This window comes from Thunnus thynnus, chromosome 3, assembly GCF_963924715.1.
Source record: "Thunnus thynnus chromosome 3, fThuThy2.1, whole genome shotgun sequence".
Classification (NCBI taxonomy): domain Eukaryota; kingdom Metazoa; phylum Chordata; class Actinopteri; order Scombriformes; family Scombridae; genus Thunnus; species Thunnus thynnus.
This window is the reverse complement of record NC_089519.1, coordinates 273829-295324: the sequence shown is the minus strand read 5'-3', so window position 1 is coordinate 295324 and position 21496 is coordinate 273829. Positions and strand designations below refer to the sequence as shown.

The following is a 21496-nucleotide window of genomic DNA, read 5'->3' as shown; positions in this document are numbered from 1 at the left end:
CACACACAAGCACAGGTGAGTGGAGGGTTGGCTAAGGCTGCTTTGAATGCATGCCAAACAGACAGACAGTCGCCCAAACAAACACCTGACAGTGGCATAATCAGCATAATCAAGACAGACACTAGGCAGATTAGCACACAAACACGGCTACACATGCTTGACATTTACACAGCATCATCCCTCACAGTCACGCTCGCATAAGGTACACAACTGCAAACACACACACACGCACAACCACAGAGGGCATAGGGCACAGGTGACTGAGGGTAACACATGCCAGTCGCACAAACACCTGACTTTGGCATTATCACATTGGACGCTAGGCGGATTACACAAACACTTCATTAATGCAAACAGGCGGAAGCAGGTAAATCAGGCTGCACACACACACCTCCGCGCACACACCTCACGCACACACACACACACACACACACACACACACACACATATATACACACTGCAGACAGGAAAAGGCTACGACATATTACACAGTCTAGACTAGAGCAGTCTAATGGAAGACTACGCACATCCACAACACTATGGTCGTACATAATTTGAAGCTGGTCAAAGAAATGACTTTGTGCTTATTTTTGATCAAATAAATAGTTTATTAATTTTTGGTATTACATTCAAATTACAATACAATCATAGTGCCTGGAATACAATCGACTGGAGACACAGCTACTGACGCTGACAGGACAACCAGAAGACAAACATTTCAAAGACATGAGAGGATGTTTTAAGGAATAATGATGAATGTTTCATAATCCAGATGAATTGAAATACTATAACACAGCATCAAAATACATGTTTCTATTACAAATAATGCTGTAAAACCTTAAAATAACTTATGATTAATTCCAAAGGGATTTCTATTTGTCGCTAATTGTTTTGACCTCAACAAAACTTATGGGTTCAATAAACGTACAGTGAGTGCAGTTACTCGACACCATTCAACACGAAGTAAAGATTTCTTTATGATCATTATTTTAGACGAGCAAGGCAAGAAAAAAAGTCCTCATTTTTGTCCATCAAACCTTTTCCTTTAACAACCTGCTCTAAAAACCAAACAGTCCGACCGTACACTGTGCCAACATGTTAGTATGTCACATTTCCAACATTGGACATACAGTCATAGTTACGCAATGGACAGAGTTGTACATGGCACCTAATAATAGGAAGAATGAAAAGTAGTACAAATAAATATTGTACTACTATACAATTGTTCATAAAAAATCCCCCATATTCAAGCCTTACAGATAGATAGACACCGTGACTCCATGCTGCCCATGCTGAAGCTGTTGCTTCAAATTCAAATATATTTAGATTTACAAAACCAAAAACACACACAGTCTGTAAAACCCTCCACAAAACCACAGGAAACAGGAAATATCTCAGCAATATTTTAAACAGATGAAACCAAAGAATTCAGTGACACACAGACTGTAGGTTATGACCTTGATTTTCTCTAACTATGAACAAACACACACACACACACACACACAGTAGTAGTATTAGTACTGTGGTGCCTTGTTAGAGCACGTTTCTAGAATATAAATGACTTTGTTTCCTTTGCACGGTGCCTTTAGTTGAAAGTGCAGGAGCGCTTTTACACCCTGTTGTTTCCTTCCTGTCAGCAGTTAAGACAATTTACTGTCAACACTGGCGTATAAAAACAATAATATTCAACATTCAAATTAATATTGATATCCTCATTGGTTTTAATATTACTTCTTCATGTCTTCTCATGTTGCTTTGACCTCATCAGTGGCCTCACACACAGTCATACACACACATAGAAACACACACACACACACACACACACACATAGTTATCATCTCCTCTCAGGTACGAGGACCACATCACTTCATCACCACTCCTCTTCAGGGTAGTCGTCATCACCACCGCCTATTATCGCCATTATCGCCATGCCAGCGACGTACACACACCAAGACACCATCATCATGAGAAAGACGGAGAACATACCAAGGCTACGGTTGCCCCGGACAACAGTGATTGTCCTCTCAAAGCTGGTGCGGGGGGGCAGAGGTGGCGCTTGCTGCCTATTGTCGGCTTCCATGTCGCCAAAGCGCTGACGCAGCTGGTTTTCCTGTGTAGAGAGAACACGACAAACACACAAATAATTGTGAGTGGTGGTTGGTGAACAAATAAAAAGGCCTGAATGGGATCAACAACAATGACTAAGAACTGTAAACTCCAACAACATACTGCAGGTAAGTGTGCACACCGCTGTGGAACAAATCCTACAACTTCTACAAAAGTAGTGGATTTTGCAAAGATAACCTGGTACATTAGTATCATCACAAACATCAGATACCTGGTGTGACATGGAAAAAGATTTCAAACAACTTCTAACTAAGTGTCCAGGGTGAAGGCCTTTGGAGTAATTCGAAGATGTAAAACACGCAGCGAGGTAGACTTCTATAGTCCCTCAGGGCATTTCACAAAGAAAAGGGGGCAGTGAGGAGATCTTCTTTGAACCTTCACTGAAAGTACAAGCATCACAGAAGTTCTGAAGGTACCTTTGCAACAAGCCTGTCTTTGATGAGAACACTCTGACACTTGCTGCTCTGAGTGTCAGTGTGCATGTGTGTATGTGCCTCAGTCAGTACAGTATGTTCTTGCACTAGACCAGGTGCCAATGTCGTTCAAGCAGTAAGCACTTCCACTCAGAGGCAATTGTTGGTAATTACTCAAAGGCCAGTACAAAAGGCTGCCTCAATAGGATTGAGTTGAGGCCACAATGGAGAAACAAGTCTTTGACACTGAGCACTTTCTCTGTGCCTGACCCAGTGATACTGATTACAGACGGCTGTAAGCTTCCACTATAGAACGTGAACAGAGAGAACAGACACTGTCATGGTAATCTCCTTCAGAGCAGCTAAAATGGCTACAGAATCTCAGGTTTGCATAGTAATGAGCAATGATTCAGACTGCTGCAGGGTTACTGTGAAGGTTACTGGCAAGATTTTACCTGTTGAGTCTCAGACAAGTGCTCATTTACAGGATTACTGTTAGATTATGGTTCATGATTAAATTCCCCTTAAATTCTGACAATTCTATTTATTCCAGATTTACAAATAACGGACAAACTCTGAGCAATACTGGCTCAAAATCTTTTAAAATGTTTTGTGTCGAGCTGCCGCTGTGGTTTAGGAAGCTGACCATGAACCACAACGTCCCTGGATTGAGTGCAGCAGCTTCTTGCATCTCTTTCTCCCTCCTTTCCTGTCCTGTCCTCTCTTTACTGCTGCTTTCTAAAGAAGGAATAAAAAGCCCAGTAAAGTAATTTTCTGTACTCAGTTCTGTGTGCAGGTTTACTCTCCTGCGTACTAACTTTGATTCTTTTTGTTCTGTTTTACAACCGAGGATAAAAAGCAAACAGAAAATGTGTACAAAGATTTGTGCAGAAATAAAACTAAACAGTATTTTTGTGGTTGATGTTAAATGAATGTTCCATGACATACCGTAGTGGTGCAACACGGCTGGATGATGCTTTTGTCCTCAGAGTTGCAGGTGTTGGTGTTAGCCTCGGCTGCCTCAGCTAGCAGGCTGACCTGAGTGTGGCTGTCAGTGTCATCGCAGGAAGCTCGAGTGCTCCTCTCCGAGATGGGCGTCAAACCGCCGCACAGTTCCAGCTGAGAACGCAAGATTCCAAAGTTGAAATTTAGCAGTTTGCAAAAAAAATGTCAGCGTGTTTAAAAGTGAGTAAATTCACATGGAAGCAAAGAGGCTAAAAGAAGGTGAGTGTAAATTAGACACCATCCTCTCCTCTTCCCTCTCCATCTGTACTGTGGTCAAGCATTGTGTTCATCTCTCAGCTGCATTAAATATTCAGACGGCCTGTAACTGGATTCTCTGCTCCTTGTTACTAAGCCACAGTCCACAACAAAACCCTCAAGAAAAACATACATTTAACTAATTAACTTGCATATCTGTGACATAAATGTCATTTATTTCATGATTTTATTCATGTAAAATATCAGTTTGGAAAATATTTTTATGAAATATCAACCCACCTGAGAATTCATGGGTATTTGTATGTTAAAGTCCATTATAATGAATATATATTTAAAACACATCTCACAGATACATACTGCCAGACAATATACATTTATCAACAATGTATCTATTATTATTTATTTATTATAGTATCTATCTCTTTGATGTCTTTATGTGTCTAAACGTGAACTATTTTATATTTAAATATACTTCTTGATTTAAGGGTTGCCCTGGTAACCTGAGGGTTTAGATTCACACCCAGCCGGGGACCTTTGTATCCCCCCTCATCATCCCTCTACTGTCAAATATCCAATAATGGCATAAAATGCCCCAAAATAAAACTAACTAAGATTTGTTTTCTTCACATACCGGCAGCGGTTTGGCAACACCGATGTGGACGGGGCCATAGCCGGTGGACTTTAGGACGTGCACGGCATAATCAAGACTGGAGCCTTCAAGGTCAGTTTCATTGACAAACATGAGTCTGTCTCCAGGAAGCAGGCGACCATCTCGATCTGCTACACCTCCAGGAACCAAGGAGCGGATTACCAGAACTGTTTTAGTGGCATCTTCTGGATCCTATAGTTCAACATAAGAATGGAACGGATGCTGAAGATATACTGTGACATGTGTTAGACACAGTACAAACACAGGAAAATCAAAAGGATCGGGTGGTTTCATAAAGGGGAAAACAGTTAATGTTTGAGTGGACATTTTTGTTATTCAGAATTTAAAACAGCAACTTTTTCAGTCTCAAAGGTTTCGTGAACACACATATAAGAATTTGCCCTTTAAAATACAGAAGTCCACGTGTTTTTTCCATTTTCTTAGTGTTCACCCTATCCAACCCCACACTGATATTCTTAGACTGCAGTCTAATCCAGTCTGTTCTATTTGTAGAAAGGCTCAGGGGCATGTCTCTGACCTGGTAGTCCAGGATACTGAAGCCCAGTCCCGACTCGCCTTTCTCCAGCTCGACCACCTGAGCCTCTCTCTCCCACATGGCCAGAGGAGGTGACATGGGGGGCACGCCACGTTTGGTGATGTCCTCAGCTGTAGGACAGGGAATGACACAGCCCTGGTCCAACTGAGACAAGTGAAGAGAGAGTACAGAGGAAAGGGATGCAAGAGAAGAGCATCAGTGGCACTTCTGAGTATAATTTCAATTGCAAAGGATGTGAAATATTTCTGATGTTCATATTGTTTTAAGGGGAAAGCTTAACACTAATCCCTCCATTCATCCTTCCTTCCATAGCTCATCTGTCCATTGATGCATGCGTTCACCTTGTCATTGAACTCAGCCAGCAGCTCTTTCAGGGTGAGACGGGCATCATCGTCCTCTTCCTCATCACTGTCAGGAATCGCAGGGGGTAAAATGCGAGAACATACCAGGCATATACTCATCGGCAGCTCCTTCAGAATATTGACCACCTCCTTGTGTGTCTCTCCAATGAGAGGGATCCCATTCACCTGCCAGGAAGAGAAATACTGTGTTTACAGTTTCTAAAATAGATATTCCTGAGGTCAGTGATTGGCTGAGTCATGCTTTAAGCTGTTTGTCAGATGTTAAAGATGCAGTATGTAATCCCTTCCTCTAACATTAACATAACAATATTTAGAGACATGTTTGTGTGTGTGTATATGTATTAGTACTAAAAGTAGATTTTTTCAAGCAACATTTCATTTTTGGGTATCAAGTAGCAATTAGTGGCCACAGAACATCAACTCACAGCAAGCACAGTTAAGGTTGAAAGTAATAGAGGCCTGCTAAACCGAGTGAGGCTCATTTAAAAACATAGATGAACAATAGCTTTCACACGCTGGTGTCGTCTGGTGGAGATCAAAGCGTTGCACAGCGACACAGATGTTACACACTCAGAGACAGGAGGGACACCAGCCCGTCTGCAGTATTTTCTATATTGCGAGCTGTTGTACTGTAGATTGTCCAAGAGTTCATCACACTGACTGCTCATCATGATGAGTGATATGTGTGGGTGCGTGAACTTGCCCAGTGGAAGGGGAGGAGGGCAAGATCTCCCCCTACAGTACAAATGCACAGATACTCACATACTCACACCCACCTTCTTATTTACTGAAATAGTGAGCACTGACTATATCATGTGGTTTAAAGCTGAACTAACTGATATTTGTATAGTAATGATGGAAAAAAAATGTTTTGTTTTGTTTGCTTTGTTAAATGTGAAAGGTTTAGTTTATAATGATACTGGTAATGATTATCCATCTCTGCAGTTTCCCTCTATGGTTGCTCTATGGTGTGTTTTAGTGTCTTTCTGCTTGTTGTTTCTGTAACTTTACTGTTATGCTAGCTGACCAGAACAGCGACTAGCGAACAGACTGCAGCATTTAGTGGCTGAATAGATATTTATTGCATTGGAGACCATAATAAACCAAAAAACACAAGTCCAAACAATGCTAATGCTAATGCTCAATGTGTTTAGATAGTTGCTTGCTAACACGTTTGCCACATCAACTTAACAAGGTGATATTAGGTCACTGTTAGGTCTTATTGTGCTGTTACCTATTAGCCAGAAAAATAGATTCATGCAGGTTTAAAGAAACAAACTGTCATCTAATTATTGTTATCAGATATACATACAATATGTTTTTACTATGCAATGAGCATAGTCCCACTTCAGGTTTATACAGTTGCTGCTCTAAAACCACTCATTGCTTCCACTGCTTGAATGAAAGGCAGACACATAACAGAAACTATGCTACTGTGAACTAAAGATAATCAATGATTATTAGCTTTCTTATTAGTCATTAAACTGTGTATCCCACAGATGTGACAAATAATCATTCCCACACAGATTATATTGTATTCCAATTTACATGTTCTCATAACTTTATCCTTCTTACATGACTAAAGGATGAGTTGCAGAACAGTTGGCTGAAAGTATTTACGGTATCAGTCGATTACCTCTAATATCTGGTCTCCATTGAAGATCTTGCTGCTTTGGCCGACAGGCCCCTCAGGTAAGACGGAGCACAGGTAGTGATGCCCTGCCCGAGCCTCTAGACTGATGCCCAGACCGCTCGTCTCACTGAAACGCTGCAGCTGACAAACCTAAAAGAGTGATGGTGAACATGAGTGATGGTAAAGACAGGAAGAAAAGAAGCAGGGCAGTAAAGTTTGACAGGTAAAAGGACCGTAGAGGAGATGTGTAGGCGTCAGTCTGTGAGGGAAGGAAGTTTTTTCTTTACATGGATAGTTATATGTAGTCTTGTACAAGGGAAATTATGTCATAAAACATTTATTTCTAGATTTGTTTATGAATGTAATGCATTTCTTCATTACAGAGAGACATACAATAACGTCATAACGGGGTCCAACTGCATGCTGCCACCTCTTCCTCAGGTCTTCCTCCTCAGCTGGTGTCAGTTTCACTCCTGTGCACACACACACACACACACACACACACACACACACACACACACACACACACATAGAAAAGTTACCGTCATATCACACACACACACACACACACACACACACACACACACACACACACACACACACACACATAGAAAAGTTACCGTCATATCACACACACACACACACACACACACACACACACACACACACACACACACATAGAAAAGTTACCGTCATATCACACACACACACACACACACACACACACACACACACACACACACACACACACACACATAGAAAAGTTACCGTCATATCACACACACACACACACACACACACACACATACACACACACACACACACACACACACACACACACACACACACACACACACATAGAAAAGTTACCGTCATATCACACACACACACACACACACACACACACATACACACACACACACACACACACACACACACACACACACACATAGAAAAGTTACCGTCATATCACACACACACACACACACACACACACACATACACACACACACACACACACACACACACACACACACACACCAAGCAGCCCAGTCACATTACCCTATCCCTTGATAATTCCTTCAATAAAGAATAGGATCCTATATGAAAACATCACCTCTCCTGTTTTATAGAGGGAAGGCAGCATAATTCTCCAGCAGAATGTCAACACACATACATGCACACACATACATGCACACACACGCCCACAGTACAAGCACACAGGCATGTGTATTCACACCCACCATCTGATTTCTTGGCAAACAAATGTTTTCTTGTTCATCTATTAAAGCCTCACAGCAATCAGGGCTTATTTGGCTGTGCTTTCTAATCAAGCCCAAAAATCCTTGTCTAAATAAAGCCATATATGCAGGCGGGGTGAGAGACAAATCATCTGGAATGAGCTGAATGAGTTGGATAAACACATGATTGCACAACACTATAAATAGACTCCCATCAAAGAGCATGCTTCACTGCCACATTGCTGTTCCCTGAGCCCACTCAGCATATCAGACTAAGTCCCATGATCCGGTTCCAGACTGCGGTGCAGTATGGGAAGGGGAGCTTACCGTTTCTGGAATCATGTCGGGGTCGTCTGTTGGCATATGCTGCTCGCCGGGAGATTTCACGCAGTGAGCAGATTCCTGGGAGATGGGGAAACACGTTTGAGCACAGATCCAAACACACATGCTCACAAACACACTTGAGTTAAATAAAAAATAATGTATACACTTTCACAGCAAGCATTTGAGACATGGCAACATGCGAGAGTTATCAAAGGTAATCATCAGCTTAAAGAAGCACCAAAAGATCTTTAAAATGAAACTACATAATGCAGGTAGCACCTATAGACCAGTACATGCCACATTATTTAGTTTTCAATATCAAAAGCAATGCCCTCATGATATGTTCCTCTCTTCCACCACAAAGCACCTGTCTCCTGAATCTTGTTGAGGCCCACTCTGTAGGGATTGCCCTCGTTGAAGCTGTGGGAGTGTCGGAGGGGCTGTAGGGGAGGGACCGGGGGCAGGATGTGGCTAAGACGGACTGTTTTCCTCAACAACCTCAGCCGGACCAGAGGACCCGTCCTCCTCAGCACTTCCATTGCACGTTGCTCACTACAGCCCTGCAGGCTCACCCCGTCGACCTGAGAGAGGTGAAACAGACAGATGAAGGCAGAGGGCACTGCTATGACACAGATAGAAGAAACATTTTTGTGGATGAAGTAAAGACACAGCAAGTGCAGCTAAATTAAATGGAAAGTAAAAAGAAATCAATAGTAATAAAAAATTAAAAAGAACAAGATGGAAAGCATCAGGCAAAAACAGGGATGATGAAGAGATGGATAGGAGTAAAAGTAAAACTAGTAGAATACTCCTTCATCAGCTAAAAAAGACTCTAATTGGTGAATACAGAACTACTAAAAGTTGCAAACTGTGCAGATTTTGAGATGCTGAAATCGTTGAGATTCAGCAGAGAATCTGTTGGAGACAACAAGGTGTCTGTCTTCAGAGAGCACAATAAAAAAAGTCTGTTGTGTTTTTTACTGGAGCTCACAGATAGAACGATGTCTCCGATGTGGATGCGTCCATCTTGATCGACAGTGCTGCCTTTCACTATGCTCTTCACTATCACACCAGCGCTGTAGACTGAAGAGAGCAGGATAACAAAACAAAACAAAAACATTATCAGCTCAACACATACAGTATTTCTACTGGCTTGTATAATAGAGATATTATTCATTTATTATTTATCTTGGAGTAATGATCCCTACCAGCTTACAGTAGATATTATTACCTGAGTTTAGGTCACCTATGTAGCTAGAAATAGTGAATCCCAGGCCCCGGCTGTTTTTAGTGAATTGCACACTGAACTCATAGTCGTCGTTCAAGTCACAGAGCTGCAGAGAAGGACAGAAAGAAAAAACATATGTACATCTTTTTGGATTCAAATAACTGTTATTTTACATTAAAATTGACTTTAAAGGACCATTTCGCTGATTTTCAACCTCATCTCTCGATATCTGAACCTGCATCTGCAGTTGTTGTCGATGTTCTCGGCGTCTCTGGGACGCAGCTGCAAAATCTGTTGTTCTTCCAACACAGTCGACCACAACATATTACAAGACCAACTGGAAAACTGGGTGGGACTTTCTGGCCCAGTACTAAACTGGTTTGAATCCTACTTAAAGGACAGGGACTACTTTGTGTCTGTAGGTAATTACACATCCAAGGCTCCATTCTGGGACGTCTTCTGTTCAACATCTACAAACTCCCACCAGCTCAGATTATGGAAAACAACAAAATATGTTACCACGGTTACGCAGATGACACACAAATTTACATAAGCGTATCAGCAGGGGACTCTGGTCCAATACAAGCACTGAGTTAGTGCATTAAACAAATCAATGATTGGATGTGTCAGAATTTTCTTCAATTAAACAAAGATCAAACTTCAGTAATTGTTTTTAGAGCAAAGGAAGAATAATTAAAAGTCAATCGATAAAGTTAAAAACTACAAACTAAGCTCTTGGTGTCGTCATGGACCTGAACTTCAACATCCACATTAAGACAATAACAAAGTTACAGCCGACTATCACCTGAAGAACATATCAGGGATTAAAGGACTTATGTCTCAGCAGGATTTGGAGAAACTGGTCCTGCATTTATCTTCAGTAGACTCGACTACTGTAACGCCGTCTTCACAGGTCTCCCTAAACAATCCATCAGACAGCTGCAGCTGATCCAGACGCTGCTGCTCGAGTCACTAAGACCAAGAAAGTGGATCATATCAGTCCAGTTCTCAGATCTTTACACTGACTTCCTGTCTGTTAAAGATACTGCTGTTAGTTTATAAAGCACTGAATGCTTTAGGTTTCTGATCTTCTGCTACGTTATGAACCATCCAGACATCTCAGGTCATCTGAGACATGTCTGCTTTCTGAGTCAAAACATGGAAAACATGGAGAGCTTTCAGTTTTTATGCTCCACATATCTGGAACAAACTCCCAGAAAACTGCAGGTTTTCTGCTGCAACTCTCAGTTCTTTTAAATCAAAGTTGAAGATTTTTCTTTTTTTAAATCAAATGTGAGGCTTTTGATTAATATTTTAAACTGCGCTGTAACTTTAATCTCCTGTTTTATCTATCTTACTCTATTTTAGCTTATTTTTATTTCCATTTTAACACTTTTTAATTGTATTTAAATGTCTTTTAATATTGCCTTGTGTTGCTTTTACATTTGTTCTTGATGCCTTTCATGTTTCAGTTGCCTTGTTGAAATGTGTAATACAAATAAACTTTCCTTGCCTTCCGGCGCCGGCGCCGTCATTTGACTACAGGCTATTCCAGCTTCTAGTCTGTGCCTCTGGATAGCCGGGGGGGTGTGCTCTAGATGCCGCTAAAAACAAAACTTACTGGTTCTCTTTGCTTGTATTGCAAACTAGCTGCATTTCCAACAGTGAAAATTGCATCCCAAAATATGAGTGCAGAGTATGTTCTGGACGAGGACACATTTTACAGTGTTTAGGCTGACTCGGATCTTCAGCCCTGTTTATTTGAGTATACGGCCGAAGAAATGAGAGGCTGAGACTGCAGCTGAGTTAGCTGTAGAACAGGATATGAAACCTGCTGAGAGCAAACAGCGACAGGTGGTGCTTTGCTCAAATTGCCCTCTGATTCCTCTGATTCCAGCAGAAACTGAATGATTCTGCTGCAATGAATTTCAGCTTGTGTGCAATGCATCCTGGTACGTGTAGGCACTGCCGGCTCAGCTCTGTGAGCAGCTTTCTGGGTCAATATAGCATGCACTGAGGAATTATTGCTTCAATTGACTACATTTACCATCAACCCTGATTAGACATCCACATAAAACGTGGTGAAATATGGGCTGTTATTCTTCTCACACACACACACACACACACACACACACACACATACCTTGTCATCCAGGCTGTCCTGGCTGAGGACAGGAGAGGAAAGGTGGTTGCCCTTGGTGATATCCCTGGCGATGAGCAGCTTCACCTTGCTACCAGCGTTTCGCAGCACCTGGGCCAGGTGGTCATTTGTGAAAGGATGGAAAGTGATCGTGTGTGACAATGAATAAATAAATAACATAAAATTCAAAAATCTGTTGGGAGACAGCTGCCAGCATGGCATACTGTACTACAGAAACACACAACGACCAGGTGAGGCTGCTCAGTTTGATTTAGCTGTTTTTTAACATCAATCATCATTATATAATATTATCTAATAGATAAAGAGAAATATAAAGAGATATAAAGAGAAATAAACACTTCATCTCATCATCTAGCTCTGTAAATATTTACTAATGGATATATCACCTGAGCCACCTGCTCGCTGTTCATGCCAGCCAGATCTTTATCTCCAATACGCAGGATTTGATCTCCGCTACGCAGCCGTTTATCCTGCGACGACACAAGACAACAACAAAAACATTCATACAAACACACCAGATGCAGTAACATGATTGTTTTTCTAGCTTCTAGCTCAGATATGAGAGTGGTATCGATCTTCTCATCTAACTCTCATCAAGACAGCACAAAATACTGAACTATTGCTTTAACTTGCTAAAGTTTTATTATGGGATGTACTGATTTACCCGTCCAGCAGCTCCTCCTGGCAGGATGGTTTTGACCATGACTCCTGTGCTGCGTCCTCCTATGATGCCAAAGCCGAGGCCCTTCCCATCATTGATCAGCTCGATCATCTCCACATGACGCCTCTAACATGGCGGAGGTTGGAACGAGAGGGAGGAAGACAAAGAGGAAGAGAGAGAGAATCTATTTTATAGATTATTTTCATGAACATCATTCCATTAATCTGCTGATTATTTTCTCGATTAATCGTTTTGTCTCTAAAATGTCGGAAAACTGAAAAATTTTCATCCAAAGATATTCAGTTTACAAGTTTAAATCTTTAGATTTGAGAAGCTACACTAAAAAATGACTAAAACGATTATTCGACCATCAGAATAGTTGCAGATTAATCGTCCATCAACTAATTGATTAATTGACTAATAATTTGTTTCCACTCTAACAACAACATCCCAGGGAAGGAAAAACATGTGACTATCTACAGTAACTCCTCACATGTCAGCTTACTGTACCTCATGAGCAATAGCAGACAGGTTTCTCCCCATCGACATGCTTCGGGAGATTCGAGGGGGAGTGCAGTACTAAAAAAATAAATGTCAGGTGTAAAATAAAAGCAAACCTGAAAGGACATCAGGTTGAGCTGAGCAGCTTCTTACCATCAGATGAAACCCTCAGACGATGTCATATCTAACAGTACTTGAGTTTTATCATATAATGTGATATTTTCAAATGCAAAATGTGACATTTTGAATGGTGATTTTACAATAAAATAAATACTGTATATATATATATTTATATATATATATTCAGCTGGCTTATGGACTCGCTTCCTATTACTAAACTCTTCAAACTATAACCTGACGTTTATGATGGATATTTTATGCACCTGAGATTCAGTGTGAATGCAGTTGTCTGGGTAGATGTCTGAGAAGGGCATCTCCTGTGAGCCCAGAGACGAGGTGCTGCCGCTCCGGTGGAAGGATCTGGCCGTGCTGGGTCTTCTGTTCTCCATGGCCCACGTGTAGGAATCGCTGTGGCTCAGCGTCTTCACATCCAGCGCTATGCCCTGGCACGGGCCACAGTTCATGGACACAGATTTGGAAATGCCCTTCCCCTGGTAGGGTTGAGAGAGCAGCAAGGGAGGGATGGAGAGAAGAGGGTGGAGATAGAGAGAGATAGATGAATGAGGGAAGGATTGAAGGATGCAAGGGAAGGAAGAATGAATTTTTGGAGGGAAATGGATGAGGGAGATAGAGAGATGGTGAAGAGGTGGAGGCATTAATTGAAGAGAGGAGATATGGAGACAGAGAGGAATAGGATGAGGGTGAGATAGTGATGGAGGGATGGGTAATAGAAAGGATAAAGAAGTGGGAAGAGAAGGGAATTGTTGGTACGAGACAATGATGAAAAATGTGGGAGAAGGTGGAGGGAAGAAGGGTAAATGTGTGTTAGCCAAAAGAAAAAAACCCCAAACAGGATAAGGTTTAAAATTGAGCAAGCAGAGAGAAGATAGGAGAGAAGGAACACTGAGATAAAAGCTCCTCTTCAATGCCACATAACCCCAAAACCCTTCCCTTTTCTCTTTCAGGTTTTCTGTTTCAAAGTTGAAAATGGAGTTTCAGCAGATGCTTATTTCAGATCTGTACACAGTTGACCTGTTAGAGCACTGTCAAAATACTAATAAGCAACTTCACACTCCATTGACTTGCACATATATCCCTGTTTTATATAAAAACTCTCATTTTTATAAGAAACACTGGAACTAATTATGTCAATGCCAGTCCTGATAAAAATCCAGAAACATTTGACATAATCCAGTGCCATGTTTCCTGGAATGCAGAGATGCAAACAGGCTAATGCAATAATGTGTGTGTGTGTGTGTGTGTGTGTGTGTGTGTGTGTGTGTGTGTGTGTAGACAGTGGGGCTTATAGGGTTAGCCTATTACAGTGCACCACAACAGGCAATTACTGACCCAAGCCACGATGCTTACCACTGACAAATGAGTTAAATCCCTTGATGGTGTCATAAACAAACAAACTGCTCGACATGATATATAGCCACTTCTTCCTTCCCCTCTCTCTCTCTTGCTCTCTTCTTCTCTCTCTCTTTCTCAGGGCTTTAGTGGTAAGCTTAGGTAAGCTGATTACTCATCCAGTTTGGTTCCTGCATTCAGTATTTCAGGAATGATTCCAGCTCCTTCCCCACCATTCAATATACACCAAACACCCACACACTCATGCCCGCTCTGTACCTTCGCTGGGGGCTTCAGCTGAGCTTGCTGTAAGCTGAGTATATGATGGAACAAGGGGCTCTGCAGGACAGTCTTCAGCAGGGAGAGTTTCTCCTGTGTGGGGGCCTCCCCTCTCTCCTTCAGTTTGGCTTGCAGCCGCTCCACAGCCTCCAAGGCACGCTGAGTGTCTGCAGAGACATTGTGTATCATTGGTGTCATTCAGAAACGGGATTTCTCCAGGTTGGCTTTGCTTTAGCCCCCACAGCTGCTGTGTGACATTAATACAAGCCCAGAATTTCGATAATAAGCCATCTAATGTCAATATTGAACAGGTTCTGGTGGGAAAATAAAAGACTTTACAAAAAAATGCAAAATGACTTTTAAAATACAATGTCTGTTTTTAGAATCCAGATTGACATCTTCTGCCAGCACTGATAAATATTCAAATAAAAGTTGACAGGGACTGTGCTTATACCTGAAAGAATATCCATGAACCGAGGCTGCTGTTTGGGCCAAAACCTTAAAAAAATGTTTCTTTACAGGAGGACTAAAGAAAAGGATTAAAGGAAGGTGTGTCACCTGTTCTGAAAAAGGGGAAAACCTGAAATTTTGCCTCCAGTCATACTGCCCTTGTTTATTTAGTGGAGCAGCAGCTAATGAGCACAAGCCACACTTGCAGTAATTACATGTGGCAGAGGGTTAAGACCCTGTAAACTCTTCACCACAAAGTTTTGACTAGCGAGCAGACTGTGAGTCCTGTGCCACCTGCACATGGAACCGCGCAGCCGTGCCTGACACCTAAATCGTAAACCTGTGATGATGGCGGTGGCGGTGGCGGGGGGAGTCTCGCTGAGGTTACTGGAACATGTTTGTCTTATAACAGTGCACTACTCTACATCTGCAGGAGGCTGAATACGCTTACCCATGATTTCCATCGTAGCCTGCCAGATGGTTCAGATGAATTGTGTCTTTATGACTTTCTGTCTCAGTTCAACATCATTCTTCTTTGTTTGGCACCTGCAACATCAACAAAAAACAAAAGGTTTCTGCTTTAACATGACCTTGTGCACTGCAGATAGTCTTTCTTTCATTTTTATAGCCGTGTTTTTCTGGAAGTTGACAGCGTATTAGTGGAATGAAAGTGCCAAGATGAGATTTCTCCTTGAAGATATCTGTTTTTATATTTTTGCAGGAAAAAGAATTGATTGCCTTCCACTTCATTAGTCATGAGGAAATGACTAATTAATGAACCAATATTTATTTGTATCATTTTACCTCGACACCCTCTCTTCCGGGGCCTGTGCCATGCTTGCAAGCGCCTTGCTTGTCAACTAATGCTCTTTAGCAGGATTTAAATCTTCTCCAAAAGGCTTTATCAGCCAGTGATGCTAATTAACAGCGACACATGGCCTCCCGACCATTCTGACTTGAGGGAAAGCCTGTATAGCTTCAAAGCATGATACCAATGACATGATTTGATTTGCAAAACGATGGGCTGGAAATGACAACGTCTCGTCTAAAATCTAATTAGGGGCCATTGATAGGCACGAGGAGTATCGCAGTACTTATATGCCCTTCACAGTAGCCTAATGAAATCTATATCTTATCCTTATTGATGTTAAAGCGACACTGACTGCTTCAGAATCAAAATAAATAAATTACAGATGATGATTTGCAGCAATTAAATAGGCCCATTAGCTACTAATTTGACACGTAATCTAGAAGACAATCTGTTAATTTCTTTAAAAATGACCGGAGCACATTAGAGCTATAACTGTGACGAACAGACGGTCATCGGTCCGAAGCCTCATCTCACCTTCATCGCAGCGCCGGAGGGCGATCAACAGGTCTCCACTGAGCTCCAAACACAGCACATCCACCACCTCCTCCAGTCCGAGAGAAGATTTTACACTAGACAATAACAAGAATGACACTTTCCCGATGGGACAAGTCATAACAGCGTGTTGGGAGATGGTAAGATATCAAAAAGCAAGCTGAGCGTTTCTATTTTGCAGCATTGTGTCCGCGGCTTGTGAGCGCTCCGTGCAGTGCGCATGTCACCCTCTGATCTTCAGGCACATAAAGCTCATCCCTATGTAGGCCTAATGAAAGAGAACTAGCCTACAGTAATCCTCTAATGCATTTCAATGGGACACCATGAAAATAATGCCTGTGAATATGACTGTGACAACCAAATATGAACTCTTAGACATAATGAGGTGTATAAACTAATTAAAAACGTATAATGATAGTAAAACAAAATCAAATGATGAAGCAAGAGAGACAGCAAACACGCTGAAATATTACAAATGTTCTCACCACTGCCACTAAACAAAAGTCCAAATAACTGAACTATTGACTTACAAAATAGTTTATTACTATTATTACTATTATTCTTTTTCTGTTTTTTTTTTGTTCTCTTACGGGAAAAAAAACACATTTGAAATTCACGTTTTCTGACGTGAAATGTTATAAATCACTATTGCATTTATATAGATGTGTGTGTTAGTTTGACCCAGGGCCCGTTTTCATGAGTTCAATCATTTTTTCAATAATATTTTCAATTAAAATGCGCATGTTTAAGTTATATTAAAGCTAATTCTGATGTATTCATTTTTCTGCTATTCTTGGATCTTTACGTTTGTCCGGTAGGGGTCTACCCGGTAGGGGTCTACCCGGTAGGGGTCTACCTTACCGGACAAACCGCTGTAGGCTGACCTGTTAAACACTCCACATTTCATTTCTGACTTTCTAAATCCCAAACTGAGGTCTGGGGACCACACGGAGTCATGTCATGGTTAAATGAGGACTGTGATTTCACTTTTATCCCCTGAGGGTGAGACAATGAACCCAGTGTACCTAATGCAGTTGTCACCCAAAGGCGCAATTATGCAATCATACACCAAGTTAAGTCTAATACCAAAAACACGTCTTTTTGGCTTCTTTCTCGAGTCCAAATCATTTCCAGTAGGGGGTCTACTGTAGTCTGTGTGAGCCCTTCTTGCCTTGTAAAGTTTGTGAACCCCTGTGTGTGTTCACACGGCAGGTGGAGCCCTAAGTCCAGAGATTTAGGAGCCAGATCCATTTCCATGTTTTCCACCAGACACCCCACTTCATCTCTCCCTCTTTCTCTCTCTGCATCCCCCAGGCAGGAATCATCACCCCCCCCCCCCCCCCTCCCCCCTCCTCTCCCCAGCCCTCCACCCACCCTCGGCTCCCCGCCCGCCTGCAACGCAACGCTCCTCTCGCCGGGCTGCGCTCTGATCAACCGAGCATCCACCGCGCCTCCAAATTGGTTTGTCATTTCTGACCCCTCTCTCTCTGTGTTGACCACGGTCCTCTGCTCCGCTGCGCTCTGCGCCTGTGGACTTCAGCAGAAGTCAGTAAGAACATAAAGGCACCCGGGAAAGATAAAGAGAGAGAGAAAGGGAGGGAGGGGAGGAAGGAAGGGATACAGACAGACGGATAGGGACAGAGATACGCCTCTATCCTCCTCCAGCACTCCACTGGACTTAGTGCATTTGGATGGACGAGATACATCCTCTTGTGTGAGCGCTGATCAGGATACTAAGCACGCAGCTATTGGTTTATTACATCCTCAGCTTTATTCTCATCCGCTCTTTCGCTAACATTTGTCCACGTCGTGTTTTTTTTTTGCTTTTTTTTGCGTCGGGAAGAATTAAGCACAGAACCGGAGTCGAGGCGCCAAGCAGTCAAATTATTTATCGACTGGAAAGATATATTTCTATCCAAGATCTGCGTTCTGGGGACTATATGAAAGAGCGCGGAAAAGGTTATTCCTGACTCTCTGCGCTGGATGTGGACAGCCTGTATGCGCTGGTGATACGGTAAGGATCTCCTCTTTATTGCTTCACAAATGATGTAGATATATATTTTTCAGACATCACCGGTGAACGTCGAAGCTCCTGGCTGTTATGTCAACCTGAGTCTGTCACTGACCTGCTCTCAAAGCTATATGGCAGCGCTGACTTTGGTTCTCACGGATGCCCATGGGAATGTGGCCTGCGATTATTCTACTTTAAGGGGCGCGGAAAATAGTCCGAACGTACGAGGGCGGTGAAATGTAATATAGTTCCCGTGTTTGTGCAGATAATGCTTCAGCTGCTCGCGGCTTGGATGGGCGTCGCTCGGATGCGAGATGTCGCTAATAAGCAATGATACCTATTACCTCTCCAACAAATAATCAATACAATCACATCATCCCATCCAGGATGTACACATAATTATTATTCTGTAGCCGCATGTGTCTGCCTCACTGCAGGGTGCAATGACAAATCATCACATGCTCTGGCATGATGGATGACAGATAGACTAAGTGTTCACCTCCTCAGTTTTTTCCTCCTATTTTATGAGGCTGTCATCTGAATATATTGGAATGCAGTTCGCCTGTTTGGGGCTGTGCTGGTTTGTCAGCCGCAGTCTGAAATCCAGAGTAAATCCAGCCACTCTGTAAGAAAAGGAGTATCCAGCAGGCCAGTGCACCCCAGGATACGTCAATCATGCGGATTCATGAGTGGAAGCTATATGGTTCTTATTTACAGAAGAGGCGTCAGGGGTTGCAAATGACCTTGATGTGCTACTGAAAACTACTGAAGGTTGCACAACACTTGGATCTTGACATAAACTGAAGATCTTTCAGCCTCAGATTATTGTGACTGTAAATGCACCGCGTACTCTTTGTCATCAGCAACAAAGCAGATAACCACATAAGCCTTTTACGCCTCCATAACTGGGTTAATCATAAGTGGTCTGCCTCAGAAATAATATTTGACAATCAAAGCACACTCTTACATTTGACCCTCAATAGTCATTTGTTGTGTGAGTCTACTTGGGTGGTTGTGGATCGGCCCTTTCCAATCCCCGTAATCTACATTCATCATCCAAACGGCTTTCAGCAAAGACATTTTGTGCAAACTCTTTGTGCATCTCTCTCTGTTCGGTGTGTTTTCGAGGGTGGATGAAGACTCTATAGGTTGGAGTGGTTGACAATATGTTGACTCATCTGTCAGTGCTGCAGCTAAGAAAAGTATCTCCAACACACTGTGCAGGTGGGGAAACGGTCAGTGTAGGCAGTAATCTGTACGTCTGTGCTGGATACATTTTTACATAGATTTGCTCGGCTGCCATTTTCCCAGCATCTGTTAAAACACAGTCCTGTCTCCAAGGAGATTATTATGTTTATGGATGACATGGATATCACTAAATCATCACTGCATCTGTTTATGTGATCCTATAGTTTCTTGGTTGATTATTTGTTTTAAATATTAGAGAGAGATGCAGCCTTAAAATTGTCTAAATCCTGCATTTCTTGATTGTCTGACAAGCTGTTTGTTTTAAACAGTGGAGAAACATGTAGCCTCAGTAGTATCTGTGTTTTCCTGTCCAAACTTACAGCAGCTACAGTCTATGTTTTTTCAGTTTACTATAGTCTCCAGAGAGAGCCATGGGATGTTTGTCAGACATCACACTATGAATGCCAGGCGTGTCAAAGAGCATCTCGGGTCACGTTCTGCACCCTGATGACAGCAGCGATGTTGTTGAACCACCTGAAGCTGTATAATGTGCAACAGCAGCAATCAAGCAATCTGCTGACTGATGGTCTCTCTGTCCTCCTTTAATTAGGTCACTGATTCATTTCACTTGTTATGATGCACAAGAAAGACAAAGCTCCTTGCTGGGGAAAACAGGGTGCAAATTAGGGTGGTTGTGCTAATTCAGATTGTTCTGCTTCATTGACTGATGGCTGACTTTCTTTGTTTAGAGCAGTTAATGTATTTGGCTTAGCTTTGGGTGGCTCCAATAACAATATGCAGCCCCGTAATGGAAGCAGCCTGTGATTTGAATAAGGGATCGTATGTTAAACATCTCGCGCTCACATCGAAACCTCGAGATAATGAAAATAAACCTTGGCAGACAACATGATCCATCGCAGACAGACAATAACAGACACATATTCACACTTGAATATTAAGACGAGCAGGCGTATAATCAGTGTTGTAACAAGTGTAACTGTGCTTGTTACTGGAGAGTCTATTTCCATCGTCAAAGGTTATTAGAGAGTCTAACTTCAACACTTTGTGCAATTAATTCTGTTTAATGGGCACACAGAACCTGAGGGCTGGTTTCCCCAAAACCATTTTAACAAGGTTTTCCTAAAGAATTTGCACTTACTGGGATCCAGTCCTCTATTTAGTTAATTTATGCATAGCAAGGTAAAGGTCTGTGTCAGAGAGCCTTGTAGATAAACACAAGGTAGTGTTTATTGTGCTCACAGAGACAACCAACCTTCCTGCATAAATAAACCGACAGTCTAGTGGCTTAAGCTGTGAAAAAAAACAACAAATCTTAATGCTGCAATAATAATATTAAGTTTCAATGAAAGCAAAGCCGTTGAATTTCACTGCTTTATTTCCTAATGCGATGATGATTCACATTCCTAGTCTCAACCCCACTTTGTGTGGCGAGTTTAACCTAATTCAGAAACCCTTTTTCCTGCACTAGACGACATCTCTCTCCCATATTGAAATAATGAGGCCAGATCCGTGCCCGTCTTCCTCATCCACCTAAAGCACTCGGTCATGTGTTAACACATCCTTCCTCCTACCCTTTCCTTCCCTCAAAGAATAACTCTGACTCCTTGCATTTTTCACCATCGACTGGAGCTATCAGC

General features: G+C 42.1%; 2 protein-coding genes across 4 annotated transcripts in view; one reads left to right on the top strand and one right to left on the bottom strand.

The window, feature by feature from the left end:
- si:dkey-92j12.5 (multiple PDZ domain protein) overlaps positions 1 to 16926 on the bottom strand; it is a 40712-nt gene extending 23786 nt beyond the window's left edge. For 2 of the 3 annotated variants that reach the window (XM_067578487.1, XM_067578495.1), the window contains exons 1-19: positions 16622 to 16926; positions 15728 to 15822; positions 14827 to 14993; positions 13461 to 13688; positions 13087 to 13155; positions 12580 to 12702; positions 12302 to 12385; positions 11898 to 12005; positions 9758 to 9860; positions 9518 to 9609; positions 8894 to 9107; positions 8530 to 8604; positions 7355 to 7434; positions 6965 to 7111; positions 5308 to 5493; positions 4949 to 5110; positions 4393 to 4602; positions 3489 to 3659; positions 1987 to 2110 (exon numbers count right to left, since the gene is read on the bottom strand). In XM_067578487.1, coding sequence (XP_067434588.1) covers positions 1987 to 2110; positions 3489 to 3659; positions 4393 to 4602; positions 4949 to 5110; positions 5308 to 5493; positions 6965 to 7111; positions 7355 to 7434; positions 8530 to 8604; positions 8894 to 9107; positions 9518 to 9609; positions 9758 to 9860; positions 11898 to 12005; positions 12302 to 12385; positions 12580 to 12702; positions 13087 to 13155; positions 13461 to 13688; positions 14827 to 14993; positions 15728 to 15740 — 2356 coding nt within the window. In that variant the 5' untranslated portion in view covers positions 15741 to 15822; positions 16622 to 16926. The remainder of the gene's footprint in view (positions 1 to 1986; positions 2111 to 3488; positions 3660 to 4392; positions 4603 to 4948; positions 5111 to 5307; positions 5494 to 6964; positions 7112 to 7354; positions 7435 to 8529; positions 8605 to 8893; positions 9108 to 9517; positions 9610 to 9757; positions 9861 to 11897; positions 12006 to 12301; positions 12386 to 12579; positions 12703 to 13086; positions 13156 to 13460; positions 13689 to 14826; positions 14994 to 15727; positions 15823 to 16621) is intronic. The other variant, XM_067578503.1, reaches the window with a different exon arrangement.
- A 1104-nt stretch (positions 16927 to 18030) lies between these two features.
- Positions 18031 to 21496, top strand: part of adgrl3.1 (adhesion G protein-coupled receptor L3.1) — a 130726-nt gene continuing 127260 nt past the window's right edge. Inside the window, exon 1 of the mRNA XM_067578478.1 lies at positions 18031 to 18653. The gene's annotated coding sequence lies outside the window, so the exon portion shown is untranslated. The remainder of the gene's footprint in view (positions 18654 to 21496) is intronic.